Source organism: Centrocercus urophasianus, unplaced genomic scaffold (assembly GCF_019232065.1).
Source record: "Centrocercus urophasianus isolate 14NV4802_14NV808 unplaced genomic scaffold, USGS_Curo_1.0 seq_7, whole genome shotgun sequence".
Classification (NCBI taxonomy): domain Eukaryota; kingdom Metazoa; phylum Chordata; class Aves; order Galliformes; family Phasianidae; genus Centrocercus; species Centrocercus urophasianus.
Genome location: NW_024885310.1, coordinates 3,607,134 through 3,629,178, shown reverse-complemented (window position 1 = coordinate 3,629,178; position 22,045 = coordinate 3,607,134). Strand labels below are relative to the sequence as shown.

Below are 22,045 nucleotides of genomic sequence, written 5' to 3'. Positions count from 1 at the left end.
GAAAAGCTAAAGATACTTGGGTGGCTGCAGGTGTTAGTGAAGGAAGGAAGGTTGGGATGTGGGAGGGAGTTACAAGTGCTGTACTTGGGCAGAAGATGTTTGGGGAGGACAGAGTATATTGTAAAATGGAGGGAGGCACATACAGAACCTGGTCAAAACTGGATAATCGCGATGGTAAGGTAGGAGATGATGTACAATAGAAACCTGCAGGAAACAATTTTCTACAGGTCACATAAACATCTTTATGCTCCCAGCTTAATTTATTTGGGGAAGAGTCATGCAAATGAAGGAAAGGTCTGAAATTAGTTTTTAATTAGTTAGCTTTGCTTTCTGACTACATGCAGCCTTGTCTCTATGCTTTCAAGCTTTTCTTTTCCAATACAAGAACTAAGAAGTTTCTTTCACGAAAGCTGTAATTCTTTCACAATCTTTTGCTCCTAAGAGCTGTTTCTTTAGACAGAAACAGAAAGAAACCCAATATAGCTTTCTTCATATGGGTACAGAATGACTGCTATGCCACAACTTACATTTCTTGTTACAGGATGAACTGTTGAACAGATCTGAAAAAACATGAAATATTTTTAGAAAGCAAGAAAGGTTACAATTCCTTTCCAGATCTTCAGATGGACTGAATACATCCTTCAAAAATTAAGGGCTAAGACGCCTAAATTGAAATGCCTAAATATCAAAACTCTCCAACACAGATTTGATTTTATTCCCCCATTGCCATAATTTAGTAAAATGTAGCTGTGCAACATGCATATACCTAAAATGACCTTTCCAACTTTTTACAATACCATTAAATTCAAAACCTTTTCAAAACTGCATCTCCCTGTAGGTGTAAAAGCACAATAATAATTTGCCACTAGATATAGCTCTGTTCTCTAACACTACACAGCTGTTTACTGTCTGTAATACTAAATAAACCAAGCATGTAGCATGATAAACTAAACTGTGGTGCACAAGTCAACAGGAGTGTAATTATTCAGGTTCAAATTTGCTCTGAAGTGAGAACTCACATTATACTTATTTTTAAAAGAAGGCTTAATTTCTGTTCCACAGATGATCAGTATGAAGTTTACGTACATGCTAAACGTCATGCCCCACAAATAATCACAGAGACTTCAGATTGCACTAGGTGTAAAAATATATGCATGTGTATTTCCTTCTGGTATTCCTTCACCCAAATCACAGCCAACACTTCACCCTTCTGTGTCATCTTAGGCCCTGACTCGTTACTGATACAAGATGAAGTTCCAGAATTAAGACTAATCAACATGATCTCCAGCAGCTCCTGTAATTTCCTACCAGTGTTGCTCTGGAGATTGGCCTAACTTATCTAAATTTGAAATCTTATACAGTGGTGTGGCAATCCACTGTAAAATAGTTAAAGATACGTATTTAGATGTCATCTCATTTTTTCTCCAGTTCATAACCATATGTTTTAAGCATATCTACTTTCAAACAGATAGGATGATCTCAGGAAGCACAAGTACAGCCTATCACAGAACTCTGATGGCACGTTTTGATTCTGCATCCTAAATATAAATTGTATTTTAATTCAAAGAAACTGTGATTTTTCAAAGTTACACAATTTGCATTCTCCAGAGTATCTTGGAGAATTCATGCAGATTCTGCATGATGAAGATGTGTGTCAAGTTTAATTTCCACAGCATTATCAAGTGCATCCTAGACGTGTGTGTAGTCATGTGCGTGTACGTTGGAATGAGCGTGGGAAGAAATTCACTTAATTTCTTCCAAATTCTAAGGTCATTTCAGTTTGTCATTTTACATTTTATCTACTCCTCAAAAGACGTGTAGTTACCTACTGTCTCCCTAACACTGAAAATCTGTAGAGGTGCAAAATGACTTCTTCCTCCTTTGAAGGATGAACCATTATCCGAGTGGAAAACTGAATGGAACAATGATGTAGACAAAACACTGCCAAATAACAGAATATACTCCATACACAAGGAATTCTTCTCTTACAGCTTGTAACCTTGTTTTTTCCATCTTATGAAAGACTGGAATATAAATCTGCAATCCAGTTCAAGGAAGGGGTAACACTTATCTACAGTGTTGCGTGCTGCTCCTTTTGCTTCAAAACACCACCTCCACATGCTTAACCACTTAATGACTTCTCATACATATGCTGAATATGGAGCTGAGCGTGGACTTGGCACACCCAGCAATGCAAGCTTAAAATGGGATCCTGGATCACTGACTACATCAGAGAAAATTTTAGGCTTCAGTATATCAAAGGAAGATCGCTGAAAGCCAGACTAGGAAAACCATCATGTCTCTCCTTCTTTAAACTGATTTATAAGAAGTGCAAAGTACTGCAGCCATGAGAGGCACTTGCCCACCTGCAGATTTTCTACTTGCTCAGAACGCTGGTTTCCCTGAGGAGGATAGCAATCATCAGGATGTCCCCGGACCTCTTTAAGGGTATTTAGCTCATTTCTAATGGTATCTATCTCTCTTCTCAAATCTTCCTCCTACAATAAAGCACAGCACACAAACACAGATCCCTTATTGCATGTTCAAATACAAAAACACTATTTGTCAACAGCCTAGCAAATTAATGTATTTCCTTAGAAGAAAGTAGAGATAATAAGGAATTCTGTGTACAAAAGACAACTCAAGCTTTTCATTCACACCAGGATTTTAATCCCATTCTAGTACCACACAGACTATCTTTTTTTATTAACTGGCTCGAGACTGTTATTTGTAGCTTTTCTCCCTTTTTCTGTTTAAGAATAAACATGTTAGTAAATATTCATTCTCTACTCCATTTTCAAGGAACCGTAACCATCAAGGATTTTCTTGGCACTACTTCTGTAATAGCCTCAAGAAACCAACATTCTTCAGTGAGTACACAATAATTACATTTTTCTATTTACAATGAAAAATGATTGCAAGACAAACTGTAAAAACAAAAGCAAGCAAACAGAGTAATTTTTCAGCACTGTATAATGTTAATGCTATCCATGATTATGCTGTTAAGAAATTAAAAGTCCAAATTTAGCCACAGCAGAAAAATGGCTGCTGGAGTGAGGAGCATCAGACACAAAGACAGACGTTATCTTCTAAAAGGAATGTTAGCACCTTCCTAAGAAGTAAACGTGGAATTCCCATGTCTGCACAGGATATTATGGCACAAGACACTGCTAGAAATCAGGGGTATCAAATATCTCAGAGCAGACAGCATCAGAACAACGCACTGATTTTGTATCTCATGGTTGCAGTGACCTTCACAGTGGCAAAAAAAGTCAAGGAATTAGGACAACAGGATTACAACTTCCACACAGACTGCCTGTGTCAGTCTATCAGCCTCAAAACCTTTCTAGCAGTAGATGCAGAAGAAATAATTAGCAATTACCAAAGTATTCTTTACAAAATAATTAAGAAGTAGTAAGAATGGCAAATATTGCAGATAAAACACTGTTTAGATGTATGCAGAGATGAACACAGTTATCTCAGCTAATTGCCTTCAGTTGAATTGTTCTGGTCAAAGGTGGATTTCTGCTCCAATGCAAGCCTTCAGCAGCTCTACCTGATTCAGTTTGAGGTCGCTTCCCCACCACCCACCTTTGGAAATACAGCCTTGGTACCTTCCAGGTACCCCACCTAGGGTAGTTGTGTTTGGCTTTTTCCACCCCCCAAAGCACGTTAACAGTTGACTACTCATTTTTCAAGATTTCTTCAGGGTAAAAGAGTGCAGCCTAGAAGTCCTGGTATTCCCTTGGTAAGTTCTGTATAAAACTGCTCTGAAAAATATGTGAAATTACATCAGTTCCCATGTCTTGGTGTAATTCCGGAATATTTTAAAGCACTAGAGACAAGACAACACCTAATGCCCTGGGGCTCTTGCTTTATAGAACTGCACTGACCTTTTAAAGCATGGAATTCAACATTTCTCCTAAATCTACCTTTTAAAAATATTCATTTCTAGATGAGTCTGCATTACTGGAAAATAAATGGGTTGTTTTTATTGTAGTATTTCTGCAATATTTTCTTGGTTTTTAGGAATTGTCTGAAATGCTTGATGACTATTCCAAAGCCCTTTTAATACTATAACATTTAATTTAACAAACCTACATCTTTTTTCCAAATTCTCCGTGCTTTCTCATGCTCATTCTGAAGATTAAGGAACTTTTCTTCATTTTCCTTTGCCTTCTCCCTTTGCAGCTCATTATCTCTTTCAAGTGTCTGCAATAAAATTAATTATCCAAAAAATAATCAATACCACATTAATGAATTTTGATGTGTTTTATGTTGCTTGGACCTTTGCTTCTAACATGCTGAAAGTGCCATACAGATCAGTGATAATGTGCTATCTCAACAATAATTTTCATAAATTAACAGAAAGGTGCTTATAGTTTAGCTAACAGGAAACAGGGGGAGGTTATGAAAGAAGAAATGGCTATAAAAGGGTATAAAAACACTTGCCATTATTCAGTTTCACTGCATAAGTTTTAATGTGCAGAAAAAAGTAATATAAAGTCCAGAGATGAGAGATGTGAAATGTAGCACAATCTAGAGCTTAAAAAAGTACTTAAAGAAAAAGCTACTCTGGAGCAAAACAGAAAAAGTTGATTTTCCAACCAGTTTTTCTATCCTAAATTGTTTATTAAGCTATCCTATAAGCTGCATAAACTTCACATTCTAAAACATGTTGGAACGTGAAGTATTTACTATGTCTGATTATCCTTTAATTAATTTTACACAACCAAAACAGAATAAGAATGCATTAAAATAATAGTACAGGTTATGGTATAGGATTTTATACCATCTTAATTCTACTGGCAACATTTTTTTAGTTAACTCTTTGAACTTTACTGTGCCAAATTAATGCACTTTTATATATCAACAGTAACTTCTGGGACACCTCAGGTACTGTTGGAATTTATTGTATCACATTTTTACAGCAAACAATACAGAAGATAGAGGAGTTACTGCATCCATTGTCTATTATAGACGACAAGTATATTTGATAACGTAAACATACCTTTAATGCATGTAGCTATATGACCAGCTTTGTATTTATGACTCTGCTGAGCCTCTTTGGAAATCCACAAGAAAAATGTTGAGGCATTGCTCCAAAGCAGTGCCTTCCTACTTAATCTTTGAACTAGAAGCGAGTCTACTTCCCAATTCACCTAACAACCATTTTTTAATACCTGTTTTAATTTATCCGTACCACTAATAACAATGCATTTCAAAGGTGTGACACTAGGAAAGCTCAGACTACCTTGCACTTTTATACACGTGCAAAAAGTTGTTCATAAGTATGTAATGATTTTCTCCAACATACTATGCAATTAAAAAGATGAAAAAATTCATCAACACGTTGACTGTATAATTAATAAATAATAAATATCTTGTTCAATGTCTTTCACACAGTCCTACAAAGCAGTAGTTCCATAAGGCCCTTTTTCTTCCTCTCTAACTAAAGGTTTCTTTAGTCCTTGGAGATAAATGCATCTCAAATTCAGCCTCCTCTGAAGTGGAATGTTTTATAGCATAGCTCTCCAGGCAAAGCGAGCAGCAGATTAGAGTACAAACATGACTGCAGGAAGAGGAGTTAGCTGTCCAACCAAAGCTTTCCTTGAAAAATCTCCACTCCCAAACTCCCAAAGCAAACCTTAGCTTTGTCCATTTAGTGCAAGAGACCATCATGTAATACGCCTACTGGGCCCTCTCAGTTTGACAGCCTTTGCTTATCAAAACACTCGAAATAACAACCATTTAAAAACAAATTGTCTCAAATACCTTCAACTGTGCTTTGTCATGATTAAAACTTTAGTAAAGCCAATAATATGAAAAAGGAACTGGAGAACTCTGAAGAATCACAAAGAACTAGTGTGACTATTGCCCAGAATGAGAAGTACCTCCTCTTGGTTTTACAGCACTCTGAGAGCAAAGAAATTTAAATTGTGAAGATTTAGTACTCTAAATTGACTAAATGCAGCCATCTAGACATCTGAAGTCGGTAGCTTCTCTTCCACTCACTAGTTTTATCCAATACTGCACAAAAGGTTTTACCTAGTTTCTAATGGAAAGCAAACTCATATCTAACCTTGCTTGTTCAGTAAAAAAGCAACATTCATATATTCATACTGTGGCAGAAGGCAAACTGCTTACATTCATACAAAGAAACAAAGGAACAAAAGTATACGTGCACACAAAGTTTAATTTCAGACTAACCAAGATACAAGTTCAACACCTCTGCCTTAACAGCCCAGCAAAGAATGGTTACAGTTATATATGGATAAACACAGTGCATAATTTTTAATAGTCCCATTAAGGACCTCTGCATGGCAGATATGATCAGAAAAGATAATGACCTTCATCTTCAGTGCACTGGGCCTATCCAACTGCAAAAGTAATACAGAATACAAACTGTTATTAATCCCTTTTTCACAGCCTCAAAGAGAAACTGAAGACGCTTCAACTCAGCGCTCTCCAACATGACTACTCAGCAGCTGTGACATAGACACAGCAGACAACACGACAAGAAATGGCTAAAGACACAATCAGTTTTAGGCTCTTTGCTCTGGCTCCAAAAATCTGAAATCTGAAGTATTCTCTGGAAATGAGAAGTTTACAACTACATAAAAATTAATTGTAAGAAACAAGTCATAGAATCATTTTATTTCAGAATACTTGAAAGCAACCTTAGAAGTGTTCTGGTTTTACCTTCCAGAAATGGGTGATCAGAATGGCAACCATAATTTACTTTAGGGGGAAAACTAAATGAGGGAAACCATAGACTGCGTTACAAGGTTCACGCTGACAGTTAAGGAGCTGAGGGAGCAATGGAAGTGAGGTCAAAAGTTCTGAGAAGCATACAGATGTCTTTAACAGCCCTAGACTTAAAAAATAGCTAACAGATAGAAGCAGCTTGTCTAATCAAGGAAAATCTGACCTGATATTCTTCTCTCAGTGCATTTAATTCACTTTCCATTTTAACATTCATTTGAGTTACTCGCTGAAGCTGCTTCTGCACACGTTGTAGAGAGCTGAGAATTTCCTTGTGAACAAATAAGTCAGGATACATTGAATAACACTTTGTTGCTCAAGTTTAAACAGAAACCAATTTACACCTTTGAGATTAGCATATTTATTTTTATTCTGTCAGTGGTATATAAAATATTGTATATTAGAACCTATATCTTATCACAACCAACATCAACACTTGGAAAGTAATCACAACTTCTGAGCTCTTCCAGCCTTCTTTCTAGGAAGAAATATTCTTTCCATTGAAGATTAATTTATACTTAGTTGCATTTCACATCTAGAAAACTGAACCCAGAATCACCTGACATGTCAGCAGCAGAGCTGGTTTTGTCTTTTGAATCCAGTCCAGCATCCACTGAACTAAACAAGATTGCTTCTCTACATACAGTTCAGTGTAAATCAGCCTATAATTTAGATAATATATTCAGTCCAATAGCCACTGAAACCAACATATTCAGTTAGTCCAGACAGTGATTTCGTAGCTCGCTATAATACAAAAATCTGGGTGTTCCAACCCAAGTTCTTGGAGAAAAACATGAAATTAATCTCTGTATTAGAGCTACCCCCACCTCCAATTTACACAAAGTCAGACACATTAAAACAATCCTAGCAATTCACACAGAACACAGTAGAGAAATACAGGCAATACCAGTCCTTCTCTTTGATAACACAAAATGACCATATGAATTTGGCTACAAACACCTCCACAGCAATGCTTTTAGTGCACTCAGAGCTGTGGGAGAAATGATGACAGAGTTTATATCTTGCTTTGTTGTTGGTTTTTTCTTTTCCCTATGTTTATTGGTATGAATTTTCTAAAAGAGGATTCAAAATGCAAATCAAACTTTCACAGATTATCCTTTATCCCCTATCCTTTCCATACGCTCAGTGAGCATACAAGCATGCTGCTACTTTTGGCCCTTCCTCAGGAGGATGATCACGCTTTCCCAAAATGTTAGTTTCATGAACTGCAGAATGAAAAAATATCTGCAAATGCAATGCATTATGGTAATTATTACAGGGAATACAATTTTCATGCTACATCTGTGTTATTTGATTCCACGTACCTGGTCTGAATATTAGGATTTGCTCAGGAACTTACCAAATAGGAACTAAGTTTGTGACAGAGGAACCTTAACACCAATCAGCTTTGGACAGGTATAGTTTTATAATTTAAACACTTATGCTCTGTATGAATTCTACCTGGTTGCAATATCAACAGTACTGTATTAAACTGTTGGCAACCAGAAAGCACCGTGGCAAGAATATCATTCAAACTTTAACACTTATTTGTTCTCAAGAGTTATGTTAACAACTATTTTCACAGGTATACCAGATGCCTCCAGCCTGAACTCAAAGATAGAAGTTGACTTGAAACAAGGCATCAACCTAGTTAATACTGCTGGCTTAGCTTCTAAACATGACAATATCCCACTTACATACTTTGCAGACATGTTTTATTAATAACAAGTGATTTTATTTGCTAAGATCACTTAAGAATTTTAAATATTTAACACATTTTCTTAATGATCTTCAATAGCAAAGTTACATTAATTACTCACTAGCTTCTCTTCTTTAATGTAAGCGTTTTCTTCTTGAACTCTTTTACTGATTGCTGTCTCCTTAAAAAAAAAAAAAAAAAAAAAAAAAAAAAGGAAAAAGGGAGCAAACTGTTATTGAAGGCATTCAAAATCACTGGTTTGGGTTATTTTAGTAATACTGCACAAATAGGATACTTTGAATCCTCATGAGACTATTTAAGAACGCAAAAACTATTTACATATTTAAATGTCTTTTTTTAAACTCTAAAATAGCACTTCCATTCCTGTTCAGATGAATAACAGAACATATTAACCAAAATTCTAATGCGTTTAAGTTCCAGAATACCATTCTGATTTTTTGCTGCAGTTCTTGAAACTGTTTTTCCTTTGCTGCAAGATTGATGTTTTCTTCTCCCACCCTGTTCTGAGATGTGACCTTGGACCTTATCAAGTCTGTAGTTACTTTCTTCAGTTCCTTAACACAGGAAACACATATAAATAGTTCATCCAGGATAGGCATTGCAATTCAAAACAAAGACAAATCTTTTAAACTATCCTGAGTCATGCCCTACTTTTAAATAATGTATGGAAGCAGCTAAATAAATTAAATTGAGGAACCGAAATTTCTGGGATTGACTTGTTAAGCTTTAAACTTGCCAAATGTGGCTGAAACTTTATATTAATTGGTAAAATGTTACTGGACTAATATTTTGCTTTCATTGTTTGAAGTACACACGATACTTTGATATTTTCTCCTCCTGGAGGCGAGCACCAGGTTGATATTGGTAAGGCCTCTTACTCAACAGAAATGAAGTACATACTGAATTAGTGGGTACGTTCCTTGGATGCAGGAGGGAAAAAAAAGAGGAACGGTGACTACCTGGTAAAAGCAGGAACTGGCTATAAATTTGAAGGATCTTTGGTTTTTCCTGAAACATTAATTATTTAATCTCAGGAGAATTCCAAATTAATTTTATATCAGAAGCTTCTACAACATGATTTTCCATCTAAAATGTGCCTTTGATTTTATAGTCTTTATAATCTCTTAAATATCCTGCTTCATTTTTCCTTTTCTTTTTTCCCCTCTGGTGGGGCAGTATCTGTTTTCTAACCAGTTTATTCCAAGCTCCTAGCGCAGCAAATAAACAGCAAGCGCTTTGATCTCATTAAATTACAACTCATAGTTCCTGGAGCCATAAATATTGTGCCCTATTCTCCCCCACCCCTCCCATTCTGCTACAAGGTAGTCTGTTTAATATCTCTCTCTCCTTGAGCGCTCTGACGTTTACTCAGACAAATAGCAGAGGTTATGAATGCTGTTCACAGATAGTATCAAGAATTCTTCATGATGCCATAGTGGTGAACCACGCATTCAGAATGGTAATAGTTTTATCTAACTACTAAGTTTGGTCTGTTTAACTTTTCTTCACAAAACTGGAATTCCATCTTATCACAGACCAATGGGTTTAACTGTTCTGGACAAAATCAAATAACAGTACAAAAGAAAAGGGAAGATTATGTAGCTGAAATTTACAAATACAAAAGTTATGGAAAATACAAGATAGATACCACTTCTAAATAAATCATTTTGTTTCCTTGAGGCTTTATTTCTCGTGTATTTGAGCCATAAATATATCTAAAATGATCTAGCAAGGACTAAGTGTAATTGCAGAGTCAATTATAAAATTCAAAGAGGACAGTGCCTTATATATTCTGTAAGCTAGGAAGGCTTTTTCCACCTTTGCAAAAAGAAAAAAGCCAAAGAAACATCTTTTAATTGCACGTTTCTTACTACAGTAGAGTAGTAAGGAGAGTTCCTACATTGAAGAGGCAGGAGGTGCAAGCAGGTTTAGCTTTGTAAAACAGAAATGCACCACACCATTCTTTTACAAAGAACCAAACTCATGGTACACAGGTCACGTGTGTGCAGGTGCATAAGTCTGCTATGGATCTGAGATATGCTTTGCTAAATTCAAAGCATATTGTGTGATGAATTGCCACTTATTGTGTGACGGGGAAGAAAAGTCATACTAAGTAAGTCATGCTGTTGTGGGAAAGATAACATATGTAGCAGGTGGATGCACGTAATCCATCTGGAACAAAGCCCACATCTGCTAATCTGACAAAGCTGTGAGCAGAAAAACAAACTAAAAAAATCCCACGGAGAGAACCCACACAGACCAGGTCACCAAAAATAATGGGAAGGTTTACCACAGCCAGTGGCAGCATAAGCTACGTAGCTGTAGAAATAATTTCTATGCATGCATACGTATGCGTATTTTCTTATGTTCTGAAAGTAAAAAAAATTCAGCTGCCCTTGCTTCCTTTTCTAGCAGCTTTCTGCCACTAATACAATCACTAGAAATGTTAGAACTCTATAAATTGAGTCTGGAAAATAATTTTATCAGTATCAGTTTCAACAGAAGAAAAATAAGGCTTTAAATCTATTCCTTCAGTGTGTTGCTAGCAACCAACACCCAGGCACATGGTTTCAAGCCAGCTTAAAAGTAAAGAGTACCACAAAGGAAGCAGTCCTGTTCTTTAAGTGTATTTTTCTTTCCTTTTGCTAGTCGATCTAAGCCATAACTTGCTCCTTTTATTTATTTTGGTACAATTTTATTTGATCAATACAAAATTTCCATTCTACTCTTCCTCAGGGCCACACAAACGTATGTCAGCATGACGTGGTAGTACAGCACTGGAAAGGGAGCCAGCACAGCCTTATGTAACTGCTTCCCAAGACAGCAATCATACCTCATGCAAACTGAAAGTTTTTCCCAAGCAACAACCACATCTTACTGCGCTCTCAAATCAGTGCCATCAGCTAATTTGGTAATCTCTCAGGCCTTAAGCAGTATAGCTCTCTTTCAAAGATTTGTTTCATTCTATTGCTTTTAACGGTCAGATTTCAATGCAAGCACTTTCACAACACTTGAAAAAAATCCCCCTATATTGACTATGTGTTTAAATTCAAAACCAAATGTTGCTGAAAAGGAAACTAAGCCAAGCTATCTATCAGAACCGAACTGCTAAGCAGACAATGCAAAGAGCAAGTACCACCTCTCCAAATACCTCTTTCCACAAATTCCAGAAATTCTTGTGTAGAATGGACATCAATTTAAATCAGGTTTTACTGTTCTATGTATGACTAAACAGCTCCATCATGTCATTTCACTAACCTTGGAGATTAGTTTACTGTTTATCCATAAATTTTGACTAGAATTCACAAGCTTCGTATTCCCATTAAGAACAAGTGTAAGAGGTCATTGTAGTCTGAGTTAAAACAAAGGCTGAGGTAAGAGCTAGCAGCTCACAGGCAGTAAGGTCTGTTAGAGGCCTGTCAGGTATCCAACACAGATAAACCCAGTTCCATAAGATATCACAACTTGCACTGCAGATTTAAAGACTACTTTCAGCTTTGTAGCAACCAAAGGTAGCCTGGCAATCCCTCTTCCAAACTATTCTCAATATCAGAGTTCCCTCAGTGCTCTGGATCTGTTGTAAGTCCCTTCAGCTCCACAACTGATACATTACCCAATAAGGGAAAACACCGGACTGCTGTCTCTCGCAATGGTTGCACTAAGTGAAGGGTAACTGCAGTGAAATAAAGGTAGCTCAGAGCAACTCTTTGTGAGTCATGAACTATTTTTCTAGTCGCTTGTGCACTGACCCAAGAGATGAGACCACATCATTTCTTAACAGAAGCTGTGCTGAACTTAGGGTTCTTACAGGTACACATCAGCAATGCTCATTCATACTACTTAACTTTCCATAGATGTTCTACAAGCTGCAACTTAAAAACTGTCAGAATAAGAAATACTGAAGAATGGGATGCAATTTTAACCATATTGCTTGATTTAAAATCTATTTTCACAGAAATTCTGCTTTTTCAGAAAAAAAGGCATGTCATCCTTCTGTATACTATGTACAACTTCTATTCACAAAACTTTATTTACAATGAGCAAGGCAAAGACGTTTTCCCAATGATTAAGTTTCAGGCTCCTTCTTTTGCTTACCTAGCAGTATTTCATTATAAATTTATCACCCAAGAGCTTAAGAGTCAGAAGTGTGACTTCAAAAAAAAAAAAAAAAAAAAAAAAAAAATGGATCAAGCAAAATGTTTGGTAACTAAAATACACAAAACATTATTAGTTTATCTCACACACCTCTGTTACTCACAAATTTAATTACATGAAATTTTCCTTCACATTATTTATTTTCTTACCTCTCCTATTACTTACCCTCGGGAGACTTCTAAGCAATTAATTATTCTTGGTTTCTTAACTAAAAGCAACAAATCCAATTGGCTGTAATGCTTAAAAGTTTTTAAAGCCTCCTGGAATACTGACATTTACAATACATGTTTCATATAGATTATCCCTCACAATCCTCGGTGCTTTTTCCTCTGCTCTTCCACCCACCAAATTTGTCAAAATATCTAGTAAATAACAATGAATAAACTGTTTGAGAAGGTGTGAATGAAACAAATGAAAATGAAGCTTAGTAGTAGATCAAGAAGCTAAAAATAACCATGCATTGGCAAAGCAAGGGATAAACCAAACTTCCTGGATTTTTGGGTGGCTCTGTGTGGAGCGACTCAATCCTCACAGGTCTCTTCCACATTGGGATGTTCTACAATTTGTTCCCTTTCTGAAATCCTCACAGAATCAAAAAAAAAAAAAAAAAAAAAAAAAAAAACCACAGACAGGAAAGAGAGAATATGAAAACAATGAGGTACAGAGGATATGGTGTTTACAGAATAGGATTCTGTCTTCAGATGATCTTCCACCTTTTCTCACAGCAGCATTTAAACAACAGCTTAAAGGGAAAAGATAACTTTATTCTTCCTCCTTTTCTATAACTCAAGCAGAACCTAGCAAATACTAGCTCCAGAATAGAGGAGGGGCAGGAAAATGCTCAACAGCCAGGCAATTTTGTCCATAGCATCCCTCTGACCTGACTCAGTCACCCTGCCTCAGAACTCTCACTTTTGACAGAGATTCAGTTAGCTGCATAATTGTATGTTCAAGATAACAGCTTGCTTCTATGGCATCATGTTATATCTGCCTTTAACTACACTGAAGAGACTACTGTTACCCTTCTGTATCAGATGGGAGATGCAGTGACTACACAGTGCAGGAAGAAGAGAGATGGACAACAATTAACAAGAAACAAGTAGGCTGCTATAGAGGTGAATAAAAATCCATCAGATCCATCAGTCATCTGAAGCATCTGTGTTTAAGATGGGAAACCAAGACAAATTTAACCATTAATGATAGAATGAAGAACAATTCTACACTGCTTGTACACTACTTTATTAATACTAAAGCAGCTTGATGAAGTCCAGAAGTCCACCTACACACTATGAAATGAGTACTGTACTTACTTCCTTCAGATTACTTATTTCAGTCTCTTGTCTTTTGTTCACTGATGTTAGTTTCTTATTGAGCTGTATTGCTTCCTGTACTTTAAACAAAAGTTGAAATGTTTATATATACACTTCCACATTTAAAGTATTATTTGATTTATACCTGTTATGTATGTGCGCATAATGCCTGAAACTGTTAAACAACTTCTTGGAAAGCAGACTAGGATGCAAAATAGAACTCAAGGAATCTGTGTATATACTATGGTCATACATGAAAGGATTAGAGCAGACAGCACCAATTGTTCTATACCTCAAATAATCGTTTTGATTGTAATTTGTAATTGTAATTTCATTCTTACTGTCATTCAGTGTCACTTTATTCAAACTACTTCTCCGTTAACAAAACATTAGCAAAAGAAAATACTTCAAAAAATAATAAATGTCTTCTAGTACAACTTAAGCAAAATTTGGTAAGATTTCCAACAAGGGTCATGTATTCACACTATCTTTGAAGTGCTAATAATGGCAATAAAGTAAATTTATTACACATTGCAGCATTTTGCATGCAAGTGAAACATCAGTTTTCACTTTCTTACATTCCTACATGCTGTTTTCATATAGCAAATAAAGACCAAACAGTTTACAAATGTAAACAATTTGCATAATGAACTCACACACTTTGTGCATAACTTTTTCCCTGACTGCAGTTTCTTGCTCAGAATTTACAATTTGCCTACATGCCTACTGCAGGTCTCACATCCCGCAATGCAAATTGAATTCCCACTGCAGTAAGACACACTATAGTTAAACAGGTGAATAGACTGCCTTCTTGAACAGAGGGATCATTTTGCAGTTACTGATAAATATAAGAAATATGGCAAAATCTGTAGTTAAAAGAAAAAAAAACACTACAGGTGTTATTTTTCCAATAAACTGCAAAAAGACTATTCTGTATCTGGCATGTAATAGAAAAGCTTTGCCCAGTGTAAATAAAATGAAAGCACAGCACTGGTTTGTTTTTTTTTTTTTTTTTAGAGTGGTTTAATATTGGACAGTCAAAACAAATAAAAAGCAATAAAAATGTAACTTGAATTATTATAGAACCCCAAATACCCTTAGAACACATTATCTATTGAACCAGACTCGATCTGAAAAACTATGTGGTTTTATTTAGAAAATTTCAAGTTTGGGGTTTTTTTTTCTATGCTTGTTTTTCAGTTACACAACCAGTCCTCCCTTTCCTTAGCAAAGAGTTTTCTTAATGGATGGACACTGTAGGTATGCAAAGCAATACATACACACATTTCACAAGTTCTACACAAATTCCTATGCAGACACTGCAGTGCATTACTTCACGCAAAACACAGATTTCCCTCAAATTATTAGGTACCAAACATCATATAAATCTGATATATTGAGTAATAAAAATATCAGTTTTATGTCTTAAGGATGGCAAAATATATTTATACTAAGAAGGGCACGTGGAATAGTATTTTTGTTTTTTAGTAGATTCACAAATAATTTTGGGATGTTTTGACATAAGAGTGGGGTTAACGAACACATTCATAAAGCTTTAAAGCCACGTAGCCACAATAACTACATGGATTTATTCATCCATTCTATTTACTGAATTATTTTTAAATTTCAATATTTCTACATATTAAATATTTTATATGTATTTACATAACTAAAAATTGCATTTCATTAATGCCTTCTGTCCATTTCCCAACATTAACACTCATCCCAACCAGATTTCTTTTCCATTACTTGCCAATTCCTTTACTTTCATCTCCTCCTTTGTGCTGGTACAATTGTTTATGTCTGCTGAACAGCAACAGGAAGCTGACCCACGTTAAGTCTAAAGATTTTTTGGAATGAGCAGGTCTGCTACTGGATGATTTTGAACAGAAATCAGTTCTTCACATATGGTGACACACACAGCTGTAGCAGAAAAGAGCAGAAGTACAGGGCCTGTGCTGCTTTACCTGACACTGTCACAGAAACAATGTAGAAGCAACTGAAATGTTGATGCTTGGCACAGCATACGTACTATTTTTTTGAATGTAGTCACATCTCCAACTCAGTGTTGTCAAAAATAAAGAATACTGGAGGACATTTAAAACATACATACCACTGTGCTCTAATTTTCCATGAACACCTTTAACGATTCCAAACTGACATGCAATAGTAGCATAACACCTCTCAACTTCATTCAGTTTCTTATGATGCTCTTCTCTTGCTGTTAAGTGCATCTGTAATTTCTGATCCTGTTAGAAACAAAGGAAGCACCTGCTGACTGACACCATCTTGCATGTATAAATCAGCACTCAAAATGCTTCTCAAAATGGCATAAACAAAATCATTCTCAGGGTATCTCAGTTGTCTACTTCATATCTGATTACCAACTCCCACTTCCAGACTGAGTTTCAATACATTTTCCTACATTCTCCCTTTTATTCAGGAGAACTTTCTCATAAATGCATGCAGGATTGTATTAACTGTTTTCAAAAGCTGATTTCAAGTTTTCCTTTGTTACACAGCTTACTCTAAACACACTATTCTACCTGTCACTGTACTGCAAACACAGCCTAGCACACTAATAGTGCTTCCATCTGCCTGTGGTTCACACCTGTCCTCCTGCACTACCATTCAGTGCAGCACTGCATACTCTTATTCCCTTCATGTAGCACGTCCCTTGAATTCAACACTGTCCAAACCCCACACCAGCCAAACTGGCACTATTAAGCAAATGATATTCAGATGTTTTTTCTTTTTATAAAGGCACCAGTACAGTATCATCAGCCTATTATGGACCTAAACACTTTCACTACAGCGTGACTTAAGTACACAAAGGAAAACTGTTTTGAGCTACACGGTGGTACAAACACAAACTCAAACAGAAGTCCTGTTTCTCCAAGACAATGTCAATCAAAGAACAGGGCCATGAAGGAGCTTGAGCACTTGACACAAGGAAAGGCTGATCGAGCTGGGACTGGTCAGCTTGGAGACTCTCACACAGTTGAAGCTGTACAAATACCTTGGAAGGGTGAGAATAAGAAAAATGAGATGGACTCTCCTCAGCAGTGCCCAGTGGTCAGGCATCAAAACACACTGCACAGACAGGCTGTGGTTTCCACCTGGGGAAGATACTCAAAACCCACCTGGACACAGCCCTGAGCAATCTGCTCTAAATGCTTTGAGCAGGGAGTGAGGTGCAGAAGTGCCCACCAGCCTCACTCACTCCAGCCTCACGATCATAATTAGAAAAGGGAGAGTGCAAGGACAGTCTATTTCTAATCCACAGCAGAGCAACACAGCAATGAAAATGAATTGGGCCAAATTCATTCCAGTGGGTAAATTCAGGTTACACAAAGATGGATCTGGCCCAGGCTATTCAGCTTCTGTAAGGCTTTCTTCCCTTATAGTAACAAGTGCAATACATGTCCAAGCATCAGAGGATAATAAAAGCTCACAGTAATCAAAAGAAATGACCAACATAAGGCTAGCAAAACAGGATATACAATACAAATTCCTCATGTTTTATAAGGTATGAAATTAAACACACCACAGCAAATAGAAAGTCATAATGGAAGCACTGGTAAAGAAACACCACCACTTACAGAATCGCTGTGCAAAATGTAGGCTGTGAATTTTCATACGCTTCCTTTTTTTCTTAATAAGCAAAAATTTTTGAAAAGCTGTGCTTAACTAACGCTAGGATGCAGGCTTCACAGAAGTAAAAAGAAAAAGATCATTTGTGTTTCTCCTGATAACTCAGATGTATTTACTCTAAGCAAGTGATGAATAAGGGAGCCTAATCAAAATGAAACTTGAACAACTTCTGGCAAGATGTGAGGTTCTGAACTTTCGTATGAATGTTCTTAACGCTCTTCCAATTTCTTAAGTCAAAAAGACAGCATTATGCCCTCCTCCTCACCAGAGAAGTACAAATATGCCTTATTATTTCCCTAGTGTCTCTCATGAGAAAAGGAAGTGGCCTGCTATATCCTCAAAAAAGTTCTATTAAGAGTTTACCACTGGTCTAAAAATGATTTTTGATGGCAAGCTGCTCTCCAGCCTCAGAGCACAAATAAAAGCATTTTTGTTTACCTGTGTTCACGGATCTTCTCATTAGGTGAAAAGATCTTAAAGTCTTCCATGGACTAAAATAATTAAGAGACAATAAAGAAACACTGGAAGACTCCACAGGATAGGGAGGATCTGACCTTGAGCTGGATTAAGACCCACAGAATCTTGGTTCTCCTTCCTCAAGTGTGATATTGCAAGAACAGGAATTATTGTCCTGGCTTCCACCAGTAATAAAGATAAGCTGAGATGGGGAGTGGAACTGATTTTGGCCATATGGTTTGCTGAGGAACAATCACTTCTTGGTAGAACTGGACCAGAGAAATAGCTCAGGGTCAGGTAGGTGACTGGAGGAAGACAGAGGGAATTGCTCCTATCTCAAAAATATTCTGGAAATTGAGTCCCTGGTCAGTGTTATTCAGTGAATCAGAAGGTGGTAACTGGGGGGTGAAAGTGTCAGAGGAACAAAGGAGTTGTTATGAAATGGAGACATAAGGCAAGAACATATGAAAATTCTGCAGAGAACTACTGCCTGTAAAACTCCCAAGCAGGAAAACGTTTCCACAGCAATTCCTCTGCTTCACAGTGCTTTTCAACTTCGACTCACTATCTTCAGTTTTTTGTTGTACCACTTCCTCCACACTATTTTTAAACAACATAACGTAATTACAGGCAGATTCCTAACTGTGGAAAGGAATTAAATGTATCTTTAAGTTGGTTTGTTTTTAATAATCTAGGATAAGTACATTATATATTTTAATTCATTTTCATTCATGTAGGATTTATTTTTTGTTGGTATCTACCTCTGTATTACAGGTGGCAGGGATGCTCTCAGAAAATACCTATAACGTGAAGTTGATAGAAATTCCCAGATGTACTTTGGCTGAAGAGCACTCAAGTGGTTCCTGGGCACAGTTCAGAAGGCTGACTACTGAGAACAGTCTTTTATTTGGATGCAGTTTCCCCTCTTTTAAAGAATAGCAGAGGTTAATGTAACTAGGCCATCTCTCTTGAATTCAGCTTCAACAAACAGTCTCACAAACATTTAGTTCATCAATGTAGACATACAGTTCAACTGGACTGACTACCAAGCATTCACAGTTCCTCACCCCACCTCCTCTGCTCATGACTATCAGTGCACTGAATCGCTGCCATACAGACATCTCCCCATTAACTGCACTGAGAACTTCCACTCCACATTTACTTCTCTGAACCATGCACAAGAGTTGGTCTCGAAGCCAAAGCTCATCTCTTTCTTGTTTCCTCTGCATTGTGACACGTGATGAAGGTTAGGTACTAAAAATTAAAATTGAGTGGAGGAGAGGTAACTCTAAAAGCTCACTTTCTCAGATGTGCTTAAGATCAGCCAATGCATGTTCACAGAGGAACGCATGAATAGATGAATTTTACTTGCAGAGTAGAAAACAAACAAAAAATATATTTGCTTTAGTTTTGCACTCTCAGAGAGCTTTAGCATTCTACACTGTATGCACCAGGAGATTAGCAAAGGAGGAAACAAAGACCTGACCAAGATCATTTTCCTCTAGCTACTCCTTCATTCATTCCAGCAGTAAGAAAACAGTACAATGCACAAGCCACGTTTAAGTTTCTTCCATCAGACAACTAGCTTTGTTGTGGTCATCCTGCAAACTTCTGCATCCGTATGCAATCATGTGCAAAGTGACAGTAACAGACAAAAACTGGTATTTTTTTGTATAAAAAAAGAAGGAAGAAAAAGGCTTTTTGTGTCTATACAGCCTTTCAATACAAAATAGCAACCATCTACTTTTTCAAAATTATAGCACATATCACACACATGACATCAGCACTATAATTCTCACAAAGCTTCACTGGGGGTGGGGAGTGGAACTCCACATGCTAAAACAACGTGCAATACATTAACAGTGCCAGTGCTAGATTATAAGAACAGAACTAAATGAACAAAATTGGAATAAAGTGGCACATCGAGCTCCAGCACATACAAAAGCTACTTTACTGACTGGCAGGGTTTCTAAGTGCCAGACATAAACTAGACAGTGCATTATCTTACTCTCAAAGCACTAGCCAGAACAAGATCTAATCTCAAACAAGCTACAAACTGAAATGTACATTGGTCTCAAAAACCCACTCTATTTCTGAATATTTTGCCATTTACGATAATAAAGACTCTACATGGGCTTCTGATCCACTGAACACACCATTTATTTCTGTGGAACTACAGAAGGAATGGGTAGAATTTGTCCCAGTCTAAAACTGTAGTAGCCCACTACTGAGTACAGTTGCAAGAAAGAATGAACTTCTACTTACCTTGTGTTTTTGTCTTCTACATCTTGAACATACATGGCCAGACCATATGTGTTAGGTCTAGTGCTACATGCAAAAGAGGAATTCTAATAGTTTTTCCCCAAACTCAACATTTTTAGTAATCACACTCCGTATCAAAATCACAGAACGCCAACATTTCAATAATATTAAATCATTGTTGATAAAAAAAAAGTTTGCTTAAACATATGAAAGGAAGATAATTGTTTAAGCAATACAGATGTATTTCTACCTTATAGAAAAGTTCTTGTGATTTAAATACTCTTATTCATATGGAAAACTGAACTTGCAAATTATTAAAGGCAATATGTGCAATGATCTAAATGTAAATTCAATAATTTTGTAGATTTTAAGCATCTCCCTTGATCAAATTTATTTTAAGAATAAATGCAAGTTAAAAGTGAAGTAAGATGAAACATTTTATGTTGCCTTTGATCTTTAACTTGTAGCCTTATCTCCCAGGTCAGAGGGCACATTATTCAATTTCACCATATTTTGTGTAAAACCACTGTAGCGTTGAAGATGACTTTCAGTACAAATGTCATGGTACTTAAAGCTAAACTGGACCCTAGTTTTTTAAGCTTCTTAATTAAAATCACAGTTTATAATGGTCTGACAATATTATCTTTATACTTTCCAGTTGAGCAGCAGCAGAATTTTCACAGCATTTACTCAATCAAGCTTAGCAACATTTCTGCAGCTCATTCTTTCACTTCCTAAAACAGACAACGGGTTCAGAGTAACTAAGCTGTCACTCTATATAAATTTATTCTCTGTGTCAAAGGGAGTAAACTGGATCGGATGAAATCTAAACCGTTCAGGGGAACTGATGTTAAGAAGTAATTCTGAACAGAGGAATGAAAAAGAGAAAAAAAACAGGACGACTTTTTCTTAAAGAAAAATCAAAAGCAAAAAATCACCTTAATTCTCTACTGCTACTTTGGGATGAATACTAGGTCCTACAAGTACAAGGATAAGAAGATTAGGGCATTCAAATTACATTTTTCACCTTACATTTTTCACCCATGAGAAAAGGATCCCCGTGCTCATCTATAAAAGAACTAACACTCTAATTATACTTCAATGCACCAAGGAGTTTCGCATGATAAACTGCAGCTATCACAACACAAGAAACTAAGAATACTGTATTTGAAAGCTGCTTAGATTCAAAGGAAATACTGCCACTTTTGACTATTTGTATTGTCATCATCATCAAAGCACACGGGATTGTATTTGCGTTACACTATAAACTGACATTCTTTTCTCATAACAACTGTTACTTTTATTACTTTCTTACCATTTCATTCACTTTCTTTTGTAACGTGTATTTGGAAATCTGTAAAACAAAAGAGCTATTAATTGAATTGCAGTAACAATTTTTTTCTGAAGACAAACTGCAGATTCCTAAAAAATTCTCAAACCTAAGATTTAATTGCCAATCCGATACATTAACGTGGCTTTCAAATTAAGAGTTTAACTATTTCTGTTATTGTAGATTCACTTTATAAAACCTCTTAAAGATTTAAACTGCACACTTAACTTCCATTTAAAAAACCACATTGATTTGTATCTACAGTGATTTTGAAAAATGCATAACACCTATGTTGTCTGACGTGTCACAAAAATAAAGTGTACTGGGACTACAGCAATAAATTCAATCCCTGTACTAAACAGAGATAAGAATGAAAGTATTTTCTTAAATCCT

At 36.4% G+C, this 22,045-nt stretch overlaps 1 protein-coding gene across 1 annotated transcript in view; it reads right to left on the bottom strand.

Annotated features, from left to right (window-relative positions):
* Positions 1-22,045, bottom strand: part of CCDC73 (coiled-coil domain containing 73) — a 53,812-nt gene that overhangs the window by 10,068 nt on the left and 21,699 nt on the right. The window contains exons 9-17 of the mRNA XM_042837217.1: positions 21,638-21,676; positions 16,064-16,199; positions 13,951-14,030; positions 8,911-9,039; positions 8,586-8,645; positions 6,932-7,036; positions 4,102-4,212; positions 2,367-2,498; positions 528-560 (exon numbers count right to left, since the gene is read on the bottom strand). Coding sequence (XP_042693151.1) covers positions 528-560; positions 2,367-2,498; positions 4,102-4,212; positions 6,932-7,036; positions 8,586-8,645; positions 8,911-9,039; positions 13,951-14,030; positions 16,064-16,199; positions 21,638-21,676 — 825 coding nt within the window. The remainder of the gene's footprint in view (positions 1-527; positions 561-2,366; positions 2,499-4,101; positions 4,213-6,931; positions 7,037-8,585; positions 8,646-8,910; positions 9,040-13,950; positions 14,031-16,063; positions 16,200-21,637; positions 21,677-22,045) is intronic.